Source organism: Arvicanthis niloticus, chromosome 1 (assembly GCF_011762505.2).
Source record: "Arvicanthis niloticus isolate mArvNil1 chromosome 1, mArvNil1.pat.X, whole genome shotgun sequence".
NCBI lineage: Eukaryota > Metazoa > Chordata > Mammalia > Rodentia > Muridae > Arvicanthis > Arvicanthis niloticus.
In genome coordinates, this window is record NC_047658.1 from 149,371,590 (window position 1) to 149,396,474 (window position 24,885).

General features: G+C 38.7%; 1 protein-coding gene across 4 annotated transcripts in view; it reads right to left on the bottom strand.

Annotated features, from left to right (window-relative positions):
• Window positions 1-24,885, bottom strand: part of Hpse2 (heparanase 2 (inactive)) — a 574,766-nt gene that overhangs the window by 142,117 nt on the left and 407,764 nt on the right. For all 4 annotated transcript variants that reach the window (XM_034509671.2, XM_076921673.1, XM_034509663.2 and 1 more), the window contains one exon: window positions 8,072-8,165. In XM_034509671.2, coding sequence (XP_034365562.1) covers window positions 8,072-8,165 — 94 coding nt within the window. The remainder of the gene's footprint in view (window positions 1-8,071; window positions 8,166-24,885) is intronic.

Genomic DNA, 24,885 nt, shown 5'->3' on the forward strand with positions numbered 1-24,885 from the left:
TTCTCTAGAGAATATTCCTCAACTCTTCAGAAAGTTTTCTTATTTTGTCCAAGTTTCAAAGTTCTTCAAAGCTATCAACGATCTTCTCTTACTGCACATAAATGTAACTTTGTATTCCCCTTTTTTCATGCCTCATGAACTTCCTGACAGTGACTTTATTAAATATTCAGTCAGCAAATGAGGACATTTTATTGGATGTAAAGGCAACTAACTAACGACCTCCAGCTAGCAAGGGCAAGCACCATGCGCTCACTATTCCAGTTAGAGCTCTGTTATATTCTAATTGAAGTCTACTGCTTGCTGTCTGTGAAAGTAAGGATCTGGTAGCTTAAGTTCTATGAGTCCCAAGTAAATGAGCCTGTGTGATCCACTTGGCTCTGTCTATACAAACAGGAGAGCGTGACCTAAGAGAATCTAGCTTTTGCCCTTCATACAAGGCACCAGTGATTATTATAGCAGGAGCTAGCCTTGCAGAGGCTGATTAGAAGGCCAAGGTTTTCACCCTTGACATTGTATGAGTTTTAGACAGTGATATTTATAGACTACACCATCAACTTAACAGCAGCTAGGAGCAAAAGGGTAAACTCTAGGCAAGTTTTAATTGATAATGCTGAAGAAAAACACTCTGATCTCAAAAGCACTAAATTATGAAAGATATATCATTATTTTCCAAAATATATTACCTTTTGATTACAAATGCCATTCATACAATATTAATCTGCTGTAACTTGTTCAAGGCCACAGAGCTTGAAAATTCAAACTCAGGTCTACTTCACTGCAGAACCCTACTTGGCCATTACACTGTTTGTATTTGGCATCTATTAATGATTTATTTTGTAACTTACATAAAATTTCTTTCTATTCACCCAAGATTAGAAGTGCTTTCAAAAATTAGTCATGCTCTTGGTGAGGGAATACCAGTGCGACACCACGATCAGTTGACAATCTGGGGTGACTGCTCTGAAGGTGAGGGTTGAATGAGAGCTTTAAAGCTTTCATGGTGTTCAACAAGTGCTGGTCACTAGACGGGGCTTTTCCATACTAGGTGTTGATGCCTTCTGCTCCATGCAATTGTTGACAGAGGACAGGGAAAGGAGTGGCGATGTGGGTGGCTTCGGAAATAGCTCTGTGTTCAGATAGCTATCTGGAGCAAAAGAGGTTATTAGTGGGAGGGGCACCTTGATAGCATTTCAGCATGAAAGTAAGTAGATTGGTTCTAATTCTTGTCCTAAACTAAAGTAACATTACCACCATTACCAAGGTAGGAGGAGTCTGGCATTTGAATGGACAAATCATCCAGGAACCTGAAATATTGGTTAGTCAGAAAAGGTTGGGGAAAGGAAGGCTTCGGTAAGCAGTCAGTAACTGCTTTCCATTCAGTCTTCACTATCGCTTATCATTGTGTTGGGTTTCTGGAATGTTCTTCCTTGTTTCCTTTCATATGCTCAAAATAGCTGATTTTGTCTTGACTGTGTGTGTTCAGCATAAGTCTTATACAATGGGGACCTTTTTAAGAGAGAGAAAGCAGATCCACTAAGGGCTTCACAGGTTAGTATCTCTAGACTTCACAAAGTGGTTCTGCTTTCTTTCTCTTCAAAAGGTCCCCATTGTATAAGACTTATGCCCCATAAAATTTGGATGGCCCATGGATATTATCCCAATTCATTAATGCAGTACATGCTGTATTTGTGGTCTCAGTATATTCTTCCTTTGATCTGCTTTCTTGGCTTCTACTCCTGTTCCTCTCCACTGATATCTACTCTTTGACACTAATATCTTGTTGTGGAGTTCAACCAGGGTAAATGACATTTTTCCAGGTTAATATTTCACATCATATTTCTAAGGTAAAACAAAACAAAACATTATTTTCTAAAATGGAATATCTGACATTTATAAACGGATTGTAACATTATTTGGGTCAAAAAAAAAAAAAACAAAAAAAACCAAAAACCCTTTCCTTCTCCTCTATCCACATAGAAGACACTCTTCTTTTACGCCTGTATGTAGACACAATTCACAGGGTCTCTACATTCATTTCTGTAGTGTTAGACCACACTGTGATGTTAGCCACAGACTAAGCTTTCAGTGTGAACAGCACATGTACAACTGTCAAGGAGCTAAGACATTACTTCTTGGTCATGCGTCCCATGTACTTTGTGTTTCCCTTATTTCAATATTGATTATCTGCCAACTGATACACACTGGAACAGTAAAGGGATTCAGTATTGTTGAAAGAGTGAATGATTTCATAAACACTGGTTTGTTGTTCTTTGTTTGTGATGATATCTGTTTGGTCTCAAACCCGGGACAAATGGCTGAGGTATTTATTAATATATCAATATGAAACTGGATACCAGGTTCTCCCAGAACTTCTCAGTCTCTACCTGTTACAGGTAGTGGCTGGTATATGCTTCCCCCAGCTGTCCTTCCCTATTTAATTCAGCCAATTTGGATACCTGGCACTTTTCATCTATTCTTCACCCTCCTGGCTTCTTGGTTTGGCTCTCTGGTCTCATCTCTTCTCATATGGGCCAGCTCTGTCTGGTCATGTCCACTCTGGACTCTTCCAGATGTCCCTGCCTCCGGCTATGCTCTCTCTTTTATTTACAATAAACTTTCTTTTCCACCACATAGGAGCAGTCTCTCTCTCTCTCTCTCTCTCTCTCTCTCTCTCTCTCTCTCTCTCTCTCTCATTCTTCTGGTGCTGAAACGTAGGACCAGTCATGTCCTTTCTTTTTATTTTATTTTTTTGCTCAATAAGTACCACTTTAATTTACTGATGTTTATATTTTCTGGTTTCTCTTCCTAAAGAAGAATAACATTATTATTTCCTTCTTTAGTCATGCTTCTAGTTATTCTGTCATTCTCAAAAGTAACTATTTTTAATGTATTAAAAAGCTCATATAAGTGGACAAACTGACAAACCAGAAGTTTCACTAATAACCAAAGTTTCTTTCTGATATGTTTATTAATTTACCAGGATTATTTTTCTACCTTACTTCCATAGCTTAACATCTAAGATGTATTAAAAGCAGTATATTAACATTGTATTTACTGAGATTTCAAAAGAGTTGACCTTTATTCAATAACATAAGCAATAGGTGAATAAAGGATGGTAAGTGTGGCATTCATTGCCGCTTACACATCTTCTAAAGCCTTCCCCTGATCAATTTCTAAGTAAACCTATGCTGCCCAAACCAAACATTTCCAGTCTTTATTTCCTCGGAGTGTACTATGCCTTATTAGACATAACTCCTATAATTCTTAGGTGGGATCTTCCCTCTGGTGTTGGTTATGCCATGCAATCACCAAGGCTTCCTTCTCTTCTAGTGATAACCGGTCTTCTTTGACTACTGCCTCCAGGAAACAACCCTGGTGAACAAATGGACCTGCTAGACTCTTCAGGCTACATGCAAATCCACCATTCTGCTTTCCTGAGGAAAATGCTCACAGTCTTTTCCTCTCCTAGGTAGCAGTAACTTACAGGAAAGATAAGCAGAGTGAGAGTGTGGAGGGAGGGAGACAGACAGTGAGAAAGACAGAGGGAGAGAGACACACAGAGAGAATGTAGCAGGTGGCTGTTTCAGTTACCTGTGCTTCATGTGATGTTTAGCATTTTTCTCTGAATTACTTAATAAAAATGAGAGAAGTCTTTTTAAGGACCACACTTACCATTCTCTTACCCTCACACATCTACCAATGGCCCATATAGTAGCCTAAGAAAACCTGCATCAGAGGGACTCTTTCCTTTAGGTAGCACTTGCTCTGGAAGACTTCCCATGGCTTCTCTCCCCTTACACTGTAAGATGGATGGATGACATGAGGGGTTCCCACAACACACTATTGTAGCCATCACTGCATGTTCTTATCAATATGCTTCATTAACTGCTTCCCACGAGACTATAAGGTTGGTGAGGACAAGCTTCACATTAGCTCTGCTTAGTGTCGTGTTCTGAGAAGTCTAGAAAATTCTACAAATGGTCAGTTGATAAATGAATGGAGAAAGGATAGAGAGGAAGGAGGAAGAAATTAACTTTTCAAATACCCAGGAAGCCAACTGTAGTTTATTTAATAGTCAAAGTGCAATCATATGGACAATACTTTTGGAAATACTTTCCTCCTGACTGGGATTTCACCAACTCCTTCCTGTGCTTATTGAATTGCTGAAAATAATATAAAAAGTGTTATTTCCTCCTCTGATTCCTCTAGGAGATGAAGACACAAATCACAGAGTCCAAAAGATTTGAGCCAAAATGGTTCTTCTTGGTTCTTATGTCACTGTTTTGGAGTCAGCCCAGCTCTCCACACTATACCATCTGCGCTGTGACCTAAATGTCTCTCTCTCTCACGTTTCCCATCTGACCTGTCTCTGCATTGTGAGATTCTCAACTCTTCCCTTTGACTCATCTGCCAAGATTGAGATGATTATCCTTGTTCTAATGGAAAGGGGTGTGCGGCTCATCCGAAGGTGGGGGTTGTCCAGACATTTCATTGGTTTCCAAAAGTATCATATAGATTTTCATCAAACATGATAATTCACTGACTGCTGAGAAAACAGAATTCTTCTCTAAATGGCAGTCCAAATTTGGAGACCACAGCTGCTTTTAGCAATTGAGTCACTGCCTTTCAGGTGCCAAAAATATCACCTATTATATTCTCTAGGGTTCAAAGTACGAAGAAAGAGAAAAAAGACAAAGAACGAGTGGAGAAGGTAGTGTGGAGCATTTGTAGTCACAAAGATTATTAAATAATCTTTTATTAAATAATCTATTAAATAATCTCAAAAGATTATTAAAGTAACTGTAATAACTAACAATATAACGGCAATAATGACTGCTGCCCATATGAATTAACACAACATCTGGGTGTAACCGCCTTCATTTCATTAAACAGGAGAAAATGTAGAATTCTTAGCATCTTTATAGGTTAAAAAATAAAATAAAGTCTTGGATATCATGGTTCTTAGTCACAGCTAAGGGGAAAGCTGACAGCTGTTATCAACAAAACTAGCTGAGTGAAAATGCCTTCTAATAATCCTGTGTGACAATCCTGATGCATACAGCTATAAACTCTTCCAGCTTACAGTTTCAGCTACCATGGAGCAGGCAAACAATCCCGGCTGTGTCTGGTGTAAATTCCAGCTTATATGTTCCATCACTTAATAAATGATGTTTTTGCCGTGAAGCTTCAGAATGATAGGTTACACAGCCATAGAGAACCAGAATAGGGATCATGAATTGAAAGGACCGCTGGGTATGTTATGCTTGCAATGGTCAAAAGGTGTGCCTGATCCAGGAAGCTTTTATTTATAGGTCATTTCTCCAGGGGGTTTCCAAAGTTCCTTCCTGAAGTGGGAGGCCACTTCAAGGGTATCAGGCACATTTTAAAAGGCTTGAATCTCAATTTCCTTGTATTTCTGGGACCCTATATAAAACAAGAAGTAAGCTTTGCTCCTAGTTTAGCTTTTGGAAGTTCCATGATGGTCAAGGATTATACAGTGGTAGAGGGTGAGAAGGAAAGAGAATTCCTATCCTCTTGTTTTACCTTCTCCCCACCTGCTACACTTAACTAATAAGATGCATACAGTTAGGACCTCCTCTCTTAGCACAATACTACTAACAACAATCCTTTACTCAGGTTCAAAGCCAGAAGAGCCCAAAACAAAGGGACTGGAGCATTTTTCATATTGTTGCAATAAAAGCACTTAGAAGGCACTCTGAAGCATAAATATCTACATATTTATAGGGTGAGAGAATAACTTACAAGTAAATGAATTAAAGAAAATCCCTTCTAGGGTCCGCTTAGGGGGCAACACATAATTAGCATACTGAGTCTAGAAAAACTGCAGGATTCCATAGGTTGATTTTTGTTTCTTTTTGATGCAAGGTCTCATTAGCTGCTTCCACCTCAAGATCCTCTTGCCCCAGCTAAGTTCTAGGCATGTACCACCACGATCCGCATTAGGTGATAATTCTTCTGTGCCAGGCAACAGGTTTCAACCTATTCAAATATTAAAACTTAAGACTGAATTCCTTGAGGCCACATTTTATTCTATTTTGTGTCTCCGGAATCTCGCACTTTGCCTGGTGCTAGCAATACTTGCCCCTAATGGTTGTCAGACTGGCAGAAATATTTCAAACCACTTAGCTCTTCTTGCTTAATAGAAGGCAGTGAGAGAAAATGGTTCTGGTCAATGTACTTGGTCCCAAGGTGATTACACTGGGATGCAGAAATCCAGAAGTCTTGAGTGCTCTCAGGTTCTAATACTCTCCAAGAGCGACTGAACATGGAGGCTGTAGTTATTTGAATATGACATTAGGATGAGAATATAAAAAATGCTTTGACTTTCATGTTAGTTCTCAATGGTGCTTTTCTATGATGGCTTCAAAGAGAAGTTTCTTTCAGAGGTAGTTTTAAACATTAACCATTCATTCATTCATCCACTTACCCATTCACCCCACATTTACAGAGAAACTCCTTGTTGAGAGGTATTTTATCTGCTCAAAAAGATAGCTGAGAATCCTCAGAGTCCAAATTTCTGGAAAAGAACCTAACTGGACAGCACAAGATACGGAATTTTAATGAGGCCCAGTGGAAATCGTAGACACAAGATACTCGTAATTCAGAATGAACAAATCTAAATATCTCAAAATGTGACCCTGTAGCCTATAACCCACAGAATCACTAGGCAGATGACTATTCAAGGCAGATCTCCCCCAGCCACACTAAACTGGAGCAGCAGGAATGAGACTCGATCCATTGCTAATGACCATCACTGGTTCTTTTGATTGGTCCATGAACTAAAGGGGTCTTGCTGGGAAGGCCTATGTGTAGCTGCTTAATATGATTTAGCTTCCTCTTCCTTTTACAGAACTCAGCTCTTGCATGCATATGGATCAGAGTCATTCGCTCTCAAAACCAGACGTTCAGCCAATGTGAGCAATGAGTGTCTCCTTAACCTAGCCCCGCAGAAATCCCCAGGAAGAGAAAAACAAACACACTTGCCATTTCTTTACTACTTAGAATTACTGTTAAAATATTTTTTATTATATACAGAAGCCCTCTAAATAAAAATAAGAGTTTTACTTGATTGTACATGTAGGGCAAAGTTGGAAGGATGAAGAAAAAATTCTGTTTTTTGAAACAAACAAATATGATTCCCATGTGGAGTTTTCATTCTTTGAATTGTCCTTTTTGTTGTAATTAATTTATAATAATTGTACATATTTACAGGATTCTGTGTACTATTTCAGTTATATAATAAAGATTTTCACCTCCTCATTATTTCTCTACATTTAGAGCCTCTGGACTCTCTTCCAGTTGTTGATAAACTACCTTACTATAGTCACCTTATAGTGCTGGAAGCATGAATATATTTATTACGTGTTATTATGGTACCTGTTATCCAAATTTGCTATCCCCAGCCCCCTCTCCTCCTCTAGTGTCTACTATTTTCTAGTTTGAGTGAATCATTTTACCTCTTGCATAGGAAACACGCAGTATTTGTCTTTCTTAGTCTGGTTTATTCTAGTCAACATAATGACCTCCAGTTTCAACTATTTCTCTGAGAATGACAGGATTTCATCGTTTTGCATAATGAATGTTAGACTGTTTCTTTATTTGTCTATTGTTAGATATCTTGGTTGATTCTGAATCTCAGTTGTTTTCAATAACACTGTAGGAGGCATGAGAGCGCAAGCTGCTCTTTGATATGAAAACCGTGCTTCCTTCGGATGCCTGGGCCATGTACAGCTCTGTTTCTGGTTTTTGAAACACTTCTGTCCTACTTCCCATGATCGCTCTACTTCCATTCCCATGAGCACTGTGTAAGAGCTCCATACTCTGACACCATCAGTTAGAGTGGCTCTAGATCTTGATGTGACAAATACAAACCTTTCCAACTGTGAAAAATGATGATCCACAATCATCACTGAAAGAGGGTGACGCTGGTCACGCCCGATGAGACTCTTTTCCTACTCTGGTTCCCACAGCACTAAATTCCAGCTGAGACCCTGTGACCTTCTCCTTGTCTTAGTTCCAAACACAGCAGCTCACAGATAATTTTACTCACTTTCTGAATTTTCCTAATCTGGTCAGAGAGTGTATCTAACAGACGAGTTTTCAGGAAGTCCATCACCTTGACCACCCGGCCATCAATGTAGCAACTGCAATAGAAATAAAACAAGAGTCAGATATGATCATGAACAGGGAACTCAAAATATATTTCTCTTAGCAGAAGTCTCTGTTTCTTGAGGTGAGGTTGGCTCTGAGCTTCATCTCCTGATAGTTTTGACTCTTGATGCTTTTAAAGGACATAATATACTTTGTATCTTCTCCATTTCCAATTCCATTTATCAGCTGCTGTGACATTTTTTTCAGACTTTCTTAGGTAAAATCCCACTTCTTGCTTTCTGGGAAATAACAGAAAATCCATAATCTAAGCTGGGCAATAGAGAAAAACTTACTTTTTTTCTTGGGAAAGGGACTTAGCTTTTAATCTCATGGCTGCCTCTATCTTTACCTTAAAGCAGTATAAGCATGGGAGAGTTTCAAAGGAATACCCAAACATTTGCTAGGTTTCCACTTTTAAATAAGAAAAGAGATAACTGAGCAAAATTCTGTTGCAGTGCAATCTCAAGTGTTTTCAGAAAGCTTGCTTCCCTGGTAAAACTCACTATAGCTGAGCTTCCCCTCCATCATTGGAATGAATGAATGAGTGAATGCATGAACACACAAATGCAAAGAAATCCGCAGCTCAGACCAAAGCGCTCTCCTGAGCTAAAAGGCTGAGGCTCCTTTGATTTGCCTTCAGTCTGGTTTTCATTAGAAGCTTAAGGGAATCATCAAGTTGCACTGACACTATGTTGTGAACATTTGGCGAAAACAGGCCCATCCCATTTTCCGTGGTCCCTCTTCCTGAGCAGACACTGGCTTCAGGTTGGGTGACTCTCAGTACTTCGAACCTCCCCTTATGCCTAGCATTGCAAAATCTGAACTAAATAAATTTTTAAATGCTTATGATTCCCAGATGCCTAGCCTAATCTACTAAAATCTTACTGGTTGATAACTAATGATAGATTTTCTTTCATTTGAAATAAAGTATCTATTTACTAGTACATTCAAACCTACATTCAAATTCTTAATGTTAAATATCCATGCCAACACATGCTGTATTGGATGCTCAGGTTTAAAAATCTTATTATAAACAGGTGCTCAGATTAAAGTAAGAGAAGGGGGCAGGTCTTACTCAACCTCCTATTGGTGTCTCTCACCACCATAAGACACTTCCAAAGAACCCAATGTTTAAATCACTGATATGTTAAAAAGGGCTTTTAGAGACAGATAGCTGAGTTCAGAGTCCTGATTTGGTGTTTGCTACTTAGGTAATCGCAGATATTTTCCTAGTCTATACAGACCTCAGTTTTAGCATATTTAATTTTTATCATCTATCCACCTATCCATCCATCTATCTAATCTTTCATCTATCTACTAACCTACCTGCCCATCTATCTACCTGCTCACTGTGTAGCTCAGACCATTCTTCTCCCCTTTCCTTTTGTTCCTTTGTTCAAGGTACATCACCTTGAATTAAACCTTCCCCCCAGTTCAATATGTTTTGCCACTTACTACCCAGATGATACTGGCTCCCCGCCCCCTTTTCCAAGTTGGCATAGAAATTAATGGGTTTAATTGTACCATTTTCATAGACACATATTGTTGGGAAATCCTGCTATTTAAGGTCGCCTTCTACCATGTCCCCACAGCTCCTCTGAACTCTGTGCAAGATGAAAAAGGACTCCCTTTTCCAGCAAGGTTTCCTCTTCTCTGCCTGACCTATCTGGGAAGCCTGACTCACACACCCTCTGCCTGAGGAAGGTCACAGTAGTCCTTGGCAAACCTACACGTTCAATTTCCTCTCTCTCTAAGAATCCACTCAGCAAGCACAGCGATTTCTGGAATGACTCTCCATGCAAACAAGCATGTTAAACTCCAGCCAATGACTTACACTCACCCTGAAAACTCCTCCCATGCTCCAAGGTTCATATATAGCCCTGTCGACCCTGAATAAAAATGTATATGCACAAGCTGATGCACAAGCTGTCTCACTGAAGATCATCTAAGAGAGGTGTCTGTAACACTAAGCTCCTCAGAGATGGCCTTCTCTTCCCCCTTCTCACTCACTGCCAGACCCCACCCATTCTGGGCTCTGCTGGACATAGAACCACAATATATTTGGATTTCTCTTTCTATAAGATGGGTGTAAAAATTCAAACCTGGAGCCAGCAAGATGGCTCAGTGGGTAAAAGGTATTTTTCACAAAACTCCAATGATCTGAATTTGACCAACAGAATCTATCTCTGACTTTCACATGTGTGTGTCCTCCCTCCCCCTTCTCTCTTTCTCTCTCTCTCCCTTCCCATCTCTGTGTGTATCTGAGTCTGTCTATCTGTCTGTCTCTCTCATATACACACGCACACAATATAAATAAAAATGTAAATAGTAAAAATTCAAGCTTGTAATATTTTTATGAGGTTGCTACGGTGAACAAATAAAAAAACTTTCTGGCCACAGAGCCTGCCTAGCACATAAAAGGTATCCAATAACCAAATATAGTCAGGTTACTTAAAGGCCCAAGATAGCAGAAACTTAACTGAAAGGCTGTGATTTGGGATTGCAAGGGGAGCCTCTCTCCAGAAGAGAACACACTGTGAGGTCTGAAGGAGGAAAACAGCAGGAAAGACAATCTCAGCACTATTTGCAGGTGGGGCAGAAGGAAATGTGCTCCATACTGCTGTCTGCTCAGACTGATGCTCTAGTTTTCTGGACCCAGAAGTAGTACAATTGTTCCTTCATTCAGCAGAGGAAGGAGCTCCAATAGAAACTCCAACTTAAGCCTTTTAGAGCCCATTACTGACCCCATTTTTAACCTAACAAGCTGGATTTAATTATTCTCAGTTGTTCCTTGGCTACTCCTGAATACTGAATTTGGCCTGGAGCAGGAAGAGCCATAAGCAGAGAAACTGGGGAACAAAGTTACCTTGATGGTATGGGTTAAGAAGTGACCTGGCTCTATGTAAGGAAAGACTCAGAAATGCAAGTGATAGGCTGTGATAAGCACTTGTCCTGAGAGAGTGACATCAAGGCATGGACTGAATGATGACCATAAGCCCAGGAGAGAGGCTGATTTGGAGAACACTGTGCAGAGGACATTTAGGCATTAGAGCTGGGCTACAGCTTGTCAAGGGAGAGGAAGGATTTAATTCGATATGTCAAACATGCAGAATGTCAGGAAGAAAATAGATACCAGGTACTTAGAGGAAAATCGAGGTGGACAATGTTCATGTCTTCTTCAGCTTATGAGTCATGGATGAAACAATGGTTATAGATGAAGTTGCTAAGCAAATAAGGGAAGGTCACAGAGACGTGAGAGACCCTTAAAAATGCTTCTTAAATATGGCCCTGGGCATTGTCTGTACCTTTGACCCAACTGCCCTAAACATAACAGCATCTTTTTATCCAGTCCGAATCTAATTTTAATTAGACTGAGAATTTCAGCAATTTTCATTTGCAACTTAAGCTCACGTTTGTCAAACTATTTAGACAGGAACTTTGGTCACTAAACTTTGGGAAGTTACTGAAGAGGGAAAGGGGATCCATGGTTAACACAGAGCATGAACTGGATAAACCCAAAGCCTCTTTTATTATATTTTATTTTCTAAATTTAGACAAGAGTTCACTGTAATCTAGTTTAGCCTGGAACAATTCACTATGCATCACAAGTTGGCTTCAACTCACAAACAGGCATCCTACTCCAGCCTGTTAGAGCAAGCCATGCTTATCAGAGAGCTTTGGTTCCAATAATACATTTCCATAGTTCCATAATTATGGGCCCAATTTAGCACATAAATATTGGCATAAAGAAAGTAAAGCAGTCTGTGCCCACCATCTAGTGATAATAAACTGCTGATTATGATGAGGAGGGTTATTTATTTATTCATTTACTTATTATATATGTAACTACAGCCCAACTCTAATGACACTGATTGCTAATAAAGACTGGGTAAAAGGAAGCCAGGCTAGGTTACTACTAAGTTTTCCAGTAATATAGGGGCAACTCTCTTCTTTACTGTCCTTTACCCTCAGAAGATGAGAAAGGTGATTCTTAGTTACCCACCTAGTTTCTATAAGAGATAGTTTTGTAATGGCTGCAGAGGATTCTGAGGCAGATAAATAAAACAGAAAGAAACTGCTGGTGGGAGAGCAAACAAAGTCTTCAGTTAGAGAAGCTCTAGGAAGCTTCATCTAATCCCAGCAGTGTAATTTTAGAATCCCCTGTGGTAACACTGTTAAGTAAATCTTAGCTCTCCTTCAAGCTCTTATAAACCCTAACTTCACTAAGGTCACATAAAGAAATGAACTCAGTTGATGGGGTGATGCCAGGAAGGGTATGTTGAAATAACCTTTTCATAACTACTGTAAAGAGTTGAAACATTTGGGCATGATCAGAATAGTCTGTCTTTCTTGATGCCAGCTACTGTCACTCTTAGAGTGGCTGGTCGCACTGTGCATGCCAGAAAGGCTGAATAATCAAAGCAGAAGTATTCTCTTATCAATTTATTCACCAACGTTCTTGTACACTTAGATAAAATTTAAGATTTTATTTACTATACGATATACTCCATTTTATTTTTTAAAGCATTGCCTTGTTCTTATTAAAAGAGAAATAAATGTAAATTAAAACATAAGCACAAAAAAAAATAGAATAAAATGAGGACTCACTTAAAAGAACACTTAGAATCACTGTTCACATTTTGACAAATATCCTTCCAGAATTTTTGATAGTGTACAGGAAATTTCCTACAATACACCAAAGCAAAATCTATTCTAGATCCTATTGTACTAAAATATACATTTAAGTTTGTCCCAACTGAGACACCCAAGTCATCTCACAGACAGACTGGTCAATCATCGCATTTTGATTTGTACTCCGTTCTGTTCTGATGATGTAAGGATATGCTGCCATTCAGCTGCAGCCCCAGTCTTTCCACCCATCTCCTTCCCAAATCCTCAAAATTCAGCTTTAGGACTGTGCTACAATTAGCTAGTTATGCCCATTAGCTTCTTAAAACATTTAATGAGGAGAGTTTGTTGGCCCCAGGGGCAGCTGGTTTTGTTTACCTGGCCCTCTACTTTAAGAGGAAAAACCTTTGCCCCTTATTATCTGACCCCTTCTTTTATTTCAGGTAATTGCATTAGGGCTGGCTTCCCAATGCTTAGGAATTTCCGGAGCTCCCCCCCACAATCCCCGCCTGCTGCTTTCAAAAAGGAGGGGTAGTCTACTCAGAATTTTAACACCCAGCCAGCTAACTGAGCAGGTAATTCCATAAAACTGAAGCTTTCCCCTCCAAAGGGGATGGGGGGGGGGGCGCTTAAAAAATCATTAGAGCAACCCTGTTGACTTGTAAAACCTAGCCTGACACCTTGAAGCCAACAGTGGAGAAAGCTGATTGGAGACTCCATGGAGCTGTATAAAATGGGCTTGCCCCTACTCCTGAGGGCCTCACTCCGGGCTCCTGCTGAGCTGCTGCTCTTTGCACTTGCTATAGGGTTTGATTCTGAGGCAGGGCCATTCTTCATCTTCCTAGCAGTGTGTCAAACTTGCTATCTTGTGTTTAAAATGACTTGGGGCAGGACAGCTTGAATGAAATGAATACCCCCACAAAGAGATTCTGGGTGATAGAAATGCTTTTTAAGCACTCTTAAACTTGTTTGAGTAATTCCATTCATGAGTTACCCAACAAACTAAATATTACAGTTAATTTGAAAGAGTTTGTACTATGAAAAAGTATAGTAAATTGGTATACACAAAATGTGGGGTTATGGACATCCCCCAGCACTCGATGGATACAGGAAGATATATACTCAACAAAATGAGTGACTGTACGATTTAATCCACGGTGATCCAAGGATGTGGATCTGAGACTAGCATGCTTTATGGCTAAATTCCCCACTCCTAATCTGTCCCCCTCAAACTCCTTGCAGAGTTTGGATCCTGAGCCTGAAATGTAGTATTTCCCCCATGTATCCAGAATTGTCTGTGGAGGGACACTATCTTGGCAGAGGCTCAAACAGCTGGACCTTGATCCCAGCACTGCTGGGGAGAGTTTGCAGGAAGCTGGGAAAGGAAAGGGTGGGAAAATCCTGCATACTCCAGCCATGGGAGTGGGCTCTGAAGAGGCCTCCTCTAGGGATTACAGTTCAGCAGCCAATGGCACAGAGCTTGGGGACAGGAATGCATCCAGGTGTGTTATGTCTGAAACTGATTGTGGGGCCATCTTTGCAATAAGATCAAATGTATAAAATACAAAATTAGGCTCAAAAGTAAATATTTATACAGAATGACAAAATAAATTACAAGCTCCTAAAAACTTGAAAATCTTTCTTCTTTCTGCCTGTCCCCACTTGTTCCCCATTTCCTCTAGTTCTCATTCTTCTGCTCTCATTCTCCTCTTCTCTAGGCAATTTAACAGCAATGTAGACAAAGAAATACTTCCTGATAGCACCCTTTAAATAACCTAACAGTGCTCAGTAACTCCTAGCAATCAAAGAAAAACAAAACAATGAAACAACTGCCCCCAAAGCCCCATGGAAACAAATGAACAAACAAACAAACAAATGAACAAACAAACAAACAAACAAACAAACAAAAACCCCAACTCCAGAAAGGGCCAGAAGTTAAAATCATCACCTTTTTGGTAAACCTACCAGTGGGGCATCAGTAGGAGAAATGGCAGAACCTAAAATGCCAGAACTTATCACCTACTACAGTATTTTTAAAAAGTCTCTTCATTCTTGAAACTTTGGTGTATGTACACAGTGAAATGTGATCATGTCCTTGTGCTGGGTCCTGCATGCGCAGTACCAACCCCCTAGACAAGCTCTGCCTACTGGTACAATAGTGGCACAGCTGTTTTAGATGTAACTAACTGAGTTGTGGTTGAAGATGTCAGCATCTATCACGGAAACTTGAAGGAAAATTGAAGAAGGCACTAGAAGATGGATAGAACTTTCATGTTTGTGGATTGGAATAATTAATGGCTTTTTTTTTAAATGGATACAACACCAAAACTAGTCTATAGATACAATGCAATCCCCATTAAAATTTCAATGACATTCTTCACACTAAATATCTATATCTATCTATCTATCTATCTATCTATCTATCTATCTATCTATCTATCTATATGTATGTATACAGAAAGCCACAAGATCTTGAATAGGCAAGAATAATTCTAAGCAAAAATATTGTCAGAAGTATCAAAATATCTGAACTCAAATTATACTATAGAACCAGAGTGACAGACAACATGGTTCTGGTGCAAAAACAGACATGCCGACTAATGAAAAAGCACACAGAAGACCTAAGAGTAAACACATGTAGACACATACATTTTGACAAAGATGCCAAAATATACATTAGAAAAAAGACAACCTCCTAAAAAAAAAAAAAAAACCTGGATATTCACTTGCAGAAGAATAAAATTAGAAACATATCACTCATTCTGAGCAAAATATCAATTTAAAGTGAATCAAGAACTTTAATATAAGATGTAAAATGGCTAGAAAAGTGTAAGGAAAATACTTTAAGATGTATGCATATGCAAAAACTTTCAGAAAAGGAAGTAACTCTAGGCACTAACGAGTCAGATTACACAAAAGTAAAAAGATTCTTCACAATAAAGTAAATCATCGGGGCTGGAGAGATGGCTCAGCGGTTAAGAGCACTGACTGCTCTTCCAGAGGTCCTGAGTTCAATTCCCAGCAACCACATGGTGGCTCACAACCATCTGTAATGGGATCTGATGCCCTCTTCTGGTGTGTCTGAAGACAGCTACAGTGTACTTACATACATAAAAAATAAACAAATAAAAAATTAAAAAAAAAAGAAAGGCGTGAGCTGAAATAAACAAACAAACAAACAACAACAACAACAAAAAAGTAAATCATCACCAGAGCAAATGGAGAGGAGATTAATATGTGGAATGCAAAGCCCTATGTCAGGCTGAGGTAGAAGCCATGGGTAAGTTACCTACTTTACAAGCCTGAGGGCCTGAACGTGAATTCCCCAGCACCACACAACCAAGCTGGGTATAGTATTATTCGCCTGTAATAGCAAGCTATGGAGGAAGGATCAGGGAGAACTCTTGTCTCCACAGATAAGGTGGTGAGAGACTGAGGAGCATACTACACCTGGCCCTATAAGCATGCACACACATTTAATATCCTCTTAGCCATTAAGAAAAGCCAACTAAAACTACTTTGAGATTCTCTATCATCATAGTAGAAATGGCTAACACCAAGAAAACAAAGCACAAAAAATGCTGGGGAGGAGGTGGGAAAAAGGATTCTTTGTTTGTTGCTGAGAAGTGTAATTGTGTGCAGTCACTATTGAAATCACTTCAGAAGTTCTTCCAAGAATTAAAATTAGGACAACCACATGACTCGGTTTTCCTGCTCCTAGGCACACAGTGGGAAGACCCTGAGTTCTGCCATAGAGATGCTTTATGTTTACTGCCCATGTTTACTGCTGTACTACTTATAATAGCCAAGAAATAGGCTCAGCTTAGACGAATGGGTCAAATACACATGGAATAGATACACAGTAGAATTTTATTCAGTTATAAAAAATGAAACCATGATATTTACCAGTGAGTAAAAAAGCCAGACTCATAAAGATATATACTGTATGTTTTCCCTTATACAGGGTTCCTAGATTTTAATTTGTAAGTATGTGTTTGTAATTGTGTGTGTTTGTGTGTGTGTAGTGTGTATGTCTCTGTGTGACAGTATTTAAACGTAATGCAAATAGAAAGACAGCCATGAGAAGAGTTGAGGAAAAGGAGATCTTGTTGGAGGGAAGAGAAATGGCATACAAGTGATCTGAGAGTTGGGGGTAGCAGGAAGGGAACCAACAGGAGGGCATTCCGACAGAACACAGGAACCAAGCATTATGAAAATGCCACACTGAAGCCATGACTTTGTAGGCCAACTTAAAAAATAAAAACAAACCACAAATATAATGAGCATATATGTAATCTCTCCATATTCAGTAGTGTTTATAAATTAAAGTTATGTGACTTATATGATTTTTCAAGCATGCAAGCAATACTATATGGTTTATGGCTTCTCATGTACATAGTAAAAATATTGAAATGTGTGCTAGAAGCATGCAATTTAAAATTATTCAGTTGTATGTCTGGGAAAATAATGAGGCTTAACCTGGAAACAAGTGCACTTCACTTTTATATTTAAATGTTCTGTTTCACATAGAATATCTCAAGAGAAACAAAAATAGCAGTGAAACGTATTATAAATGGTGGATATATATCAAATTTATATCTAATTCTGCTTCCAGTTATTTTATTTTATTAAGGCTACTGTAAGAGTATTTATGTAGTTAAATTATCCATTCTTCTCAGGAAGAGAGTCAATAATGAATCCTCTCTGAAAAAATTTATATGCAAGAACTTTTTAAAATAACAAAAATAAGCAAAAACATCCTGGCCAAAACAGATAGAAACTATTCGGGAAAAGAGGTCCATGTGTGACGGCAGAAAGGTGAATGGACAACGGTGTTTTCCTCTGGGAGGCTGCATGGGACTAAACTTCACTGAGTTGATGAAGCTAAGAGCGGGAACATCAGTTTTGTTCAGTTAAAATGTAGCTGTACCATTACTGAGACTACACTGTTTTCCCTGCTATTGACTTCTCAGTTAGCAGGTGAGGCCTTGGGTAGTTGTCTGAATGAAGACAGACCATGCTGTGCCGGGGCGAGCACACTGCAGTCATGGCTTTTGAGTAGGAAGGGGGTGATCCTGGAGGGAGTCTTGGCAGTTTGTCACGGCAGATTTACTCTCTAAGTTTAACAGCAGTAAGGGTATACAGTTGGTGCCTGGTATTTCTTTTCATACTTGTGGTATTTCTACCTTTGAACTGGAAGGACTATATGACTTTAAGGGCCTTCTCATCTCCAGGCATTGCAGACCCCGAGATAAAATTGTTGGCTTGTTATAAAACCCACTTCTAAGTTTCCTTCATCTATTTCTAAGTTCTACTTCTACATGGAGTCCCCTACCATTCAAAAGGCAGATGTTAGCAGGTACCATAGTCTCCCTTGGTCATAGCAAAGTTCTTGGCAAAGGGAGCCCACTGAAACCGAGAGGCAAATGCTGGCATTTTATGTGTCTCTGCATTTCAGCTTCCTCATAATGGCCACTGTGTACAAAGGATGGATTGCAGGGGAGGCACTAAAGGGAACAGATAGGATCCTATCTTTCAAAGGAAGAAAAACAAAAAGATGCAGTGGCAGAGAAGTCACAAGGGACTCTGGTTTAGAAGAGCAAAACATGGTTTGGGGGTTTCCAAATCCCCATTTAATTTTAGTTTGCAAAGAGCTAATAGATTCACATGGCTCACAGGTCAAAAGGCAGAGAGTGTATGGTGAGAAGTTTCTCTTCCACCCCTATCTCTGTGACCTCAGTTCTCCCTTTTTATGTAACAAATGTTGCCAGTTTTTGTATCTTGGTGATTTTAAACACACATGCAAGCAGAACATTCTACACTCTATTTGTGAGTACTCTCACCCCTAAATGTTGTCATGTTGAAATTTTCAAATTAGTACACAAGATCTTCCTATTTTTAAAATTACATAGCAGTCTATTACATGAATATACTATGGTGTTATTTAGCAAATTTTCTAACACTAAAATCCTTTAGTTAAATTCTGCTACTACAAACAAAGCTGAACCAAGTAACGCTGTGTAATGCACGCCTAAGGGAAGGAGGTTTCAGTATGAGTTCTCACACTCAGAGCCCTAGGTGAGTCAGTTGGTATTCTCAACTTCTAGAAATGTGAATGAGAAACGGAATCAGCAGCAGTGTAGCTTTTCCCCAAAGCTCACCCACTGGGCACTTCCCCAAGACTGATAACTATTTTGAAGGAATACCAATTAAAGTTTCACAAATTTGATTATTATCTTATGCTTTAATTATTTAACTTTGAAGAAAGAAACCTAGTCTAGCTACAATATCTTTTTGTTTCATAGCTAGGACTCAGTTTTGGATGTTCAGCATCTGAAACATGATAGAATAGCGTGATAGTTCATTTTGATTGGCAGGATCTACAATCACCTCAGAGACAACACCATGAACATGCCTGTGAGGGAGCTCAGGGGTGGGTTAAATGTGAGAGGCTTCATTCCATGGGCTGGGGTCCTGAGAATATCAACACTTATCATTATCTGCTTCCTGAATCGCAGTCCTGTTCTGTGCCTTCCTCTCACAGTGTATCTGTATTACTGAACTGTGAATCAAAATAGACCTTTCTTTCATTACGTTGTTTTAAACTTTAGCGAACTTATTATTATGTGTGTGTTTGATATGTATATGTGCATGTATGTCTTTGGGCATGCTCCTCGTGCCATAGTGTAGAGGAAGGAGTACAACTCAAGCCATCAGCCATGTGTGGCAAGCACTTCATGCACTGAACCCACTCTTTCCAGCTTTTAAGTTGCTTTTGTCAGTGTTTTGTTGCAGCAATGAAAAAAAAAAAAAAAAAAAAAAAAAAGAACACCAACAGCATAGGTCAATAAATATATTATCTTGCTTACGTTAATCCTAAATCTGCCTGGGGAGATCATGCAGTCTAAAAACAAATCTAGAAAGATTTTTTTTTTTAAGTAAGGAAAAGCTTGATGTGATTAAGCTAGAATATGATACAGCAACTGGAGTTCTGAGATAAAGTTATTTAACATTTCTGGAGGAAGTGAGATGATATAAGTTATCAAAGATAAACAGCCACAATGACAGTGAAGTATGGGCTGAGCACATTGGAAGGAAGCCTGACTAGGCCTCTAGACTCACCCAACTTCCTTCAATTCTCCCAGTCAGCAATCATACAAACATCTACTATGTATTAAGTACTTAAGATGCCGGGGATTCAGGTAGCAAATAGGACAATTTCTTTGTTCCTATATAGCTTGCATCCTGGAAAGATTAAAAATAGTAAATTGTTTCATATTAGAGGTAAATACAATGAAAAAAAATATAAAGTAGGCCCAAGGCATTACATAGGGCTGGGCATATGGCTTGGCTATAAAGTGCTTATCTTGCAAAAATGAGAACCTGACTCTGATCCTCCAAACCCACATAAAAGTTCCAGGAGTGGGGTTCCTGTTTGTGGCTCACATCTTCACTGAGGCAATGGAGAAAATGTAGTACCTCGGTTTTACTGCCCTGTTCATATAGACTAATTGTGAGCTCCAATGAGGAACTCTACCTCAAAGGAGCTAGAGGTCTATATAAGGCAGACACCCAAGTTCCTATAGATTTAGGGGAAAGGTTTGGGCAACGGGAAAAGTAAATTCAAAGATTTACAGAGTGGAAGTAAGCATCACTAGAAGGTCTTTAGGAGCAGGAAGGAGACCAGGGCAGGGCTGTGTGAGGGTGGGAGGATGGCAGCAGAGGAGTTCAGGGAATCAGGTAGTATAAAGCATCATTGGCCACTTTAAGGGCATTAGACTTGGATTTATTTTTAGTTGGACTAAGGGACACTGAATGATTCTGAGGGAAGTCACAATAAGGTCAATCTAAGTGACCACTGAAGTGAACAAATGGACCAGGCAGCAACTGACTGCAGTAGACGGGTGAAGAGTTTAAATTATTGGAATTTTGATTATAGTGTGGAAATGGTTTAAAATGTTTGGAATCTGGACTTCTTGTAAAGGTATACTTGGTGAGAAAGGATGGTGGCTTACTAAATAAATGGTAAGATATGAGCAAGTTCTGCACATGGAGTAAACAAAGAAACTATAAATAATGAAATACAAAGCATGACTAAGAAGAGAAACAGAAAAAGACCAAAAAAATTGACTGCAGTCAACACATTTAAATACTAACAAAACAACAAGGCGAACAAGCTAGCTGAATGTTTTATGAAATAACATCTGTCTTTCTCTTGTCTGTTAGAAACCTATCTTATGTTTAAAAATAGACACCACCTTAAAGTGAACAGATGAAAAAAAATCCCAAACCAATCAGATCAGGAAATGAGCAGGTTTTGACATCGTAGTATCTGTCAAAATAGCCTTTAAACTAAACTAATCAGAAGAGATAAAGACAAGCCTTGATTTTAATCAAGGTATCAAGAAATGATCACAATAATAAACATACGTGCACTAAACTCTGGCAAATCTATGTCATAAAAAGTGTACTCATGGTATTAAAGACACAGATTAACATAAACCCTACAGTAGTAGGTGAATTCGCCACCCTACTTTCTCTGTTAAGTCATCTAGACAAAAGCTTAAGAGAAATCTCAGAATTACGTGTCAATTTACATCAAATGAACGTAACCGACATCTATAGACTATTCCATCCAAATACCAAAGAATAAAACTTCTCATTATGCTCAGCACATGGAAACTTTTCTAAAACAGACCTCATGCTAGACACAAAACAAGCCTTAATAAACTCAAAATACACAAAATCAAAGTAACTCCATGTATCATATCTAAACGTTATACAATTAAAATTAAAATCAACAGCAAACAAAATTCTAGTACGTATATAAGCTTATGGAGATAAACAACTCATTACTGAATGATGAGTGAAGAAAGAAATAAAAAAGAGGCCAAAATGTTCTTGGAAGTAAATGAAAATGAAAACCCAACACCCCACCCACTCCCCGGACACATTAGAAGCAGTCAGATGAGGGAAGTTTATAGGTCTAAGCACCTATATTAAAAAATCAGAAAGAGTACAAATAATGACTTAATGATGAAATCCAAACCCAGTCCATTATAAGAGAGAGATAATAAGAAGCAAAGCAGAAATTAATGAAATAAAACAAAGAGAACAATCAAAAGAACCAATGAACCTAAGGGCCAGTTCTTGGAGACTATAAACAAAATTGCCCTAGCTAACCAAAAGACAGAAAGAAAGAAAGAGATGATCCAAACTAACACAACCAGAAACCAACAGGAGAAACATTACAATGGACACAAAAGAAATTCAGAATATTATAAGGAAATACTTAAAAACCTGTACTAGAATAATTTGAAAAATCTAGAAGTAATGGATGGATTTCTTGCTTCATTCAAACTGCTGAAGTCAAGCCAAGAAGATACCAGCAACCTAAACAGATCTATAACAACAGACATCAAACAGTAATAGGAAGCCCAGACGAAGGCCCAGATGAATTCACAGCACAACTCTATCAGACTTTCAAAGAACTACATATAACACTTCTTAAGTTTGTCATAACAAGAAACAACAAATCTACAGACCAATATCCCCAATGAATATAGATGTAAAATTCTCAATAAAATACTAGCAAAAATAATACAGGCACATATCAAGATCAAGTTGGCTTGATCCCAGAAATTCAGGGCTGGTTAAATATATGTAAGTCAGTAAATGTAATACATCATATAAATGAACTTAAATACAAAAATCACATGATCATTTAATAGCTGAAGCAAAAGCTCTTGACAAAACCCATTATGCATTTATGATAAAAGTTCTAGAGAGAGAAGGACCGGAGAAAACATACTTAAGACTACATAGTTACATACTAAAGGCTATAAATCTTAAAACCTACAATAAGGTATGATATTTGTTAGACTTTAAAATATCTCCTCTGAGTGTTTTTCAGGCGCACACATGCACTTTATCTTGTGATCAGGAAAGCTAACTTGTTAGCACCCTTTACTATCACTGTTCTGTTGCCTACAATGAAACCTGTTTCTTCATGGGTGATCATTAGATATATGGGTGGTTTAACCCTCACCACATGCTGCTCTTGTTCTATTAGTTAGACACATTCAGTACATCTTCTTGGAAAGCCAAAGCTGAGTATGAATGTGAGTGATAGGAAAGCAACTATCAGTTATTGAATAGAATCTTCAAAATGTGCTGTGACAGAGAACTCAGTGACTCTTTACAATCTGCTTACTAAATACTAGATACATAGGTTTTGCATCGTTTTCTGTTAATTAAAATTCTTACTATAGCTGGACTAAAAACAAGAAACAAAAACCGCTTGTCCACAGATGTTTCCAGAAGTGCTGGGAAGGAAACTGTGCCATTCAGTAACATTGCATGAATCTCTAAGTAGAGGATTCATAAATACTATCATGATATTATATATTGCCTCTTTTCCCATGTCTTGAATCTAATCTCAAGCAAATGGTAGTCCCAGGAAAAATACATGACTTAGAAAAAGTTGGCTTGCATGCAGATGCATTTTTCTTTGTGCCACCTCAATTCGTCCAATTGTAATTTTTTAAAAGCATGGATCACATATAAAACATTGACTAAAGCAATGAAGACTGGTATAAGAAAGACTCTTCTTTGTCCCAATATCCACAAGTCTTTCTTGTCTCTCTTATTATACATAAATAAATTTATAATTTTATGGAGGTTTTCTATGCTCTATGTAAAATACATTTTGAAAAACAGTGTTTGGAGGTCAGGGGCTTAGCAATGTGTAGTATGAAGGCAGGAAGAAGGATGCTCAGTCTTGGTCCTCACCTCGTGGTTCTTGTAAATCCAAAAGGGAATCACTGGGGTCTTGGCTATTGTGATAGAGGGGTACAGATCTGGGAAATGGCTTACAACCTGAAGTTGTTTCTTGTGATCTCTGAAGTTTATAACTGTTCATTCTTTAGGCTGAATGTCAGGTTGTTTTCCCTGACATTAGAAGTGCTGCTGGTGGGGATGGTCCTGTGTGTCTCTTGCCTGGTACCCTCCACACAACAAACCTCAGCTTTTTATGAAATGAAACATCCTCCATGTTACAGGAACTCATTACTCTGTCACTAAGGTCATGCCAAATTTCCCCAAAAGAGGGTTGTTTTCCAAACCTCATTTGGCTCCTCACTTCCCCCTTCCAATCCTATTGGGTAGCCCCAGATTTACAGAATTACCCACAGAGAATGAGAAATGCAAATGTTAAAAGCACTTACAATGCTTGGCTACATTTTTCATGTGATTCACATTAAAGCATCTCATGAGAAAGTTGGGCATGCATTGGAAAAACTATACTAATTACACATGGTGTAAGTGAATTTTAGAATTACAGAAAATTTGAATTCCTTGACGTCTGAGAAGGCACTTTAACAGAAGTGTTTGTTGTTAGTGGTTCTTTTATTTGCTGCTAACTTTGTTTCTTTTTATTTGTATGAAATGAAGTGGGAAGGGAGAAACAGAGAGGAAAAGACAGGAAACACCAATCTATCTCCACACTAAAATGCCAGAAGGAAGCCACAATTATGCTGCCGTATAATGGTGATGTTCAGAAAACTGTCTGCCCAGCAACAACCATGTAACTCTAGACAATGAAATTATTTTCTGCAATTCTCATAACCATCCAACATAAATTCTAATGAATGACATTATATTTTCCTTTCTCTGCTGAACTCTTAGGAGCTTTTGTTACTCAAGATAAAAGTGACGAGTTTTAGAGAAAAGGGTGGGGTGACAGTGTACACTGACTCAGTGATGCCGGTGCATCAAGACTTACGGCTGCAGCTGCCATGAACCTGGGAGACAATGAAGCTGCTTGACTGTTTCTCATCAAAGAGAGGGAAAGTAGACACTTGTCCAAAGGAGAACAAATGAATGTCAGGGCAAACGATTCACAGAATATCGTCAGCCCTTTATCTAAGGACAGTAGCTGGGCTCACTCTCAGTCTCTCATCAACACATCAATCATTCAAATGCTTAAAAGGAAAAAAATAAGCTGTTTTTCATATCCTACAAGTGTGTTCAATTTTACTTTGAAAATCCAAATGAAGTGCCTCTTGCTTAAAATTCTGGCCAAGA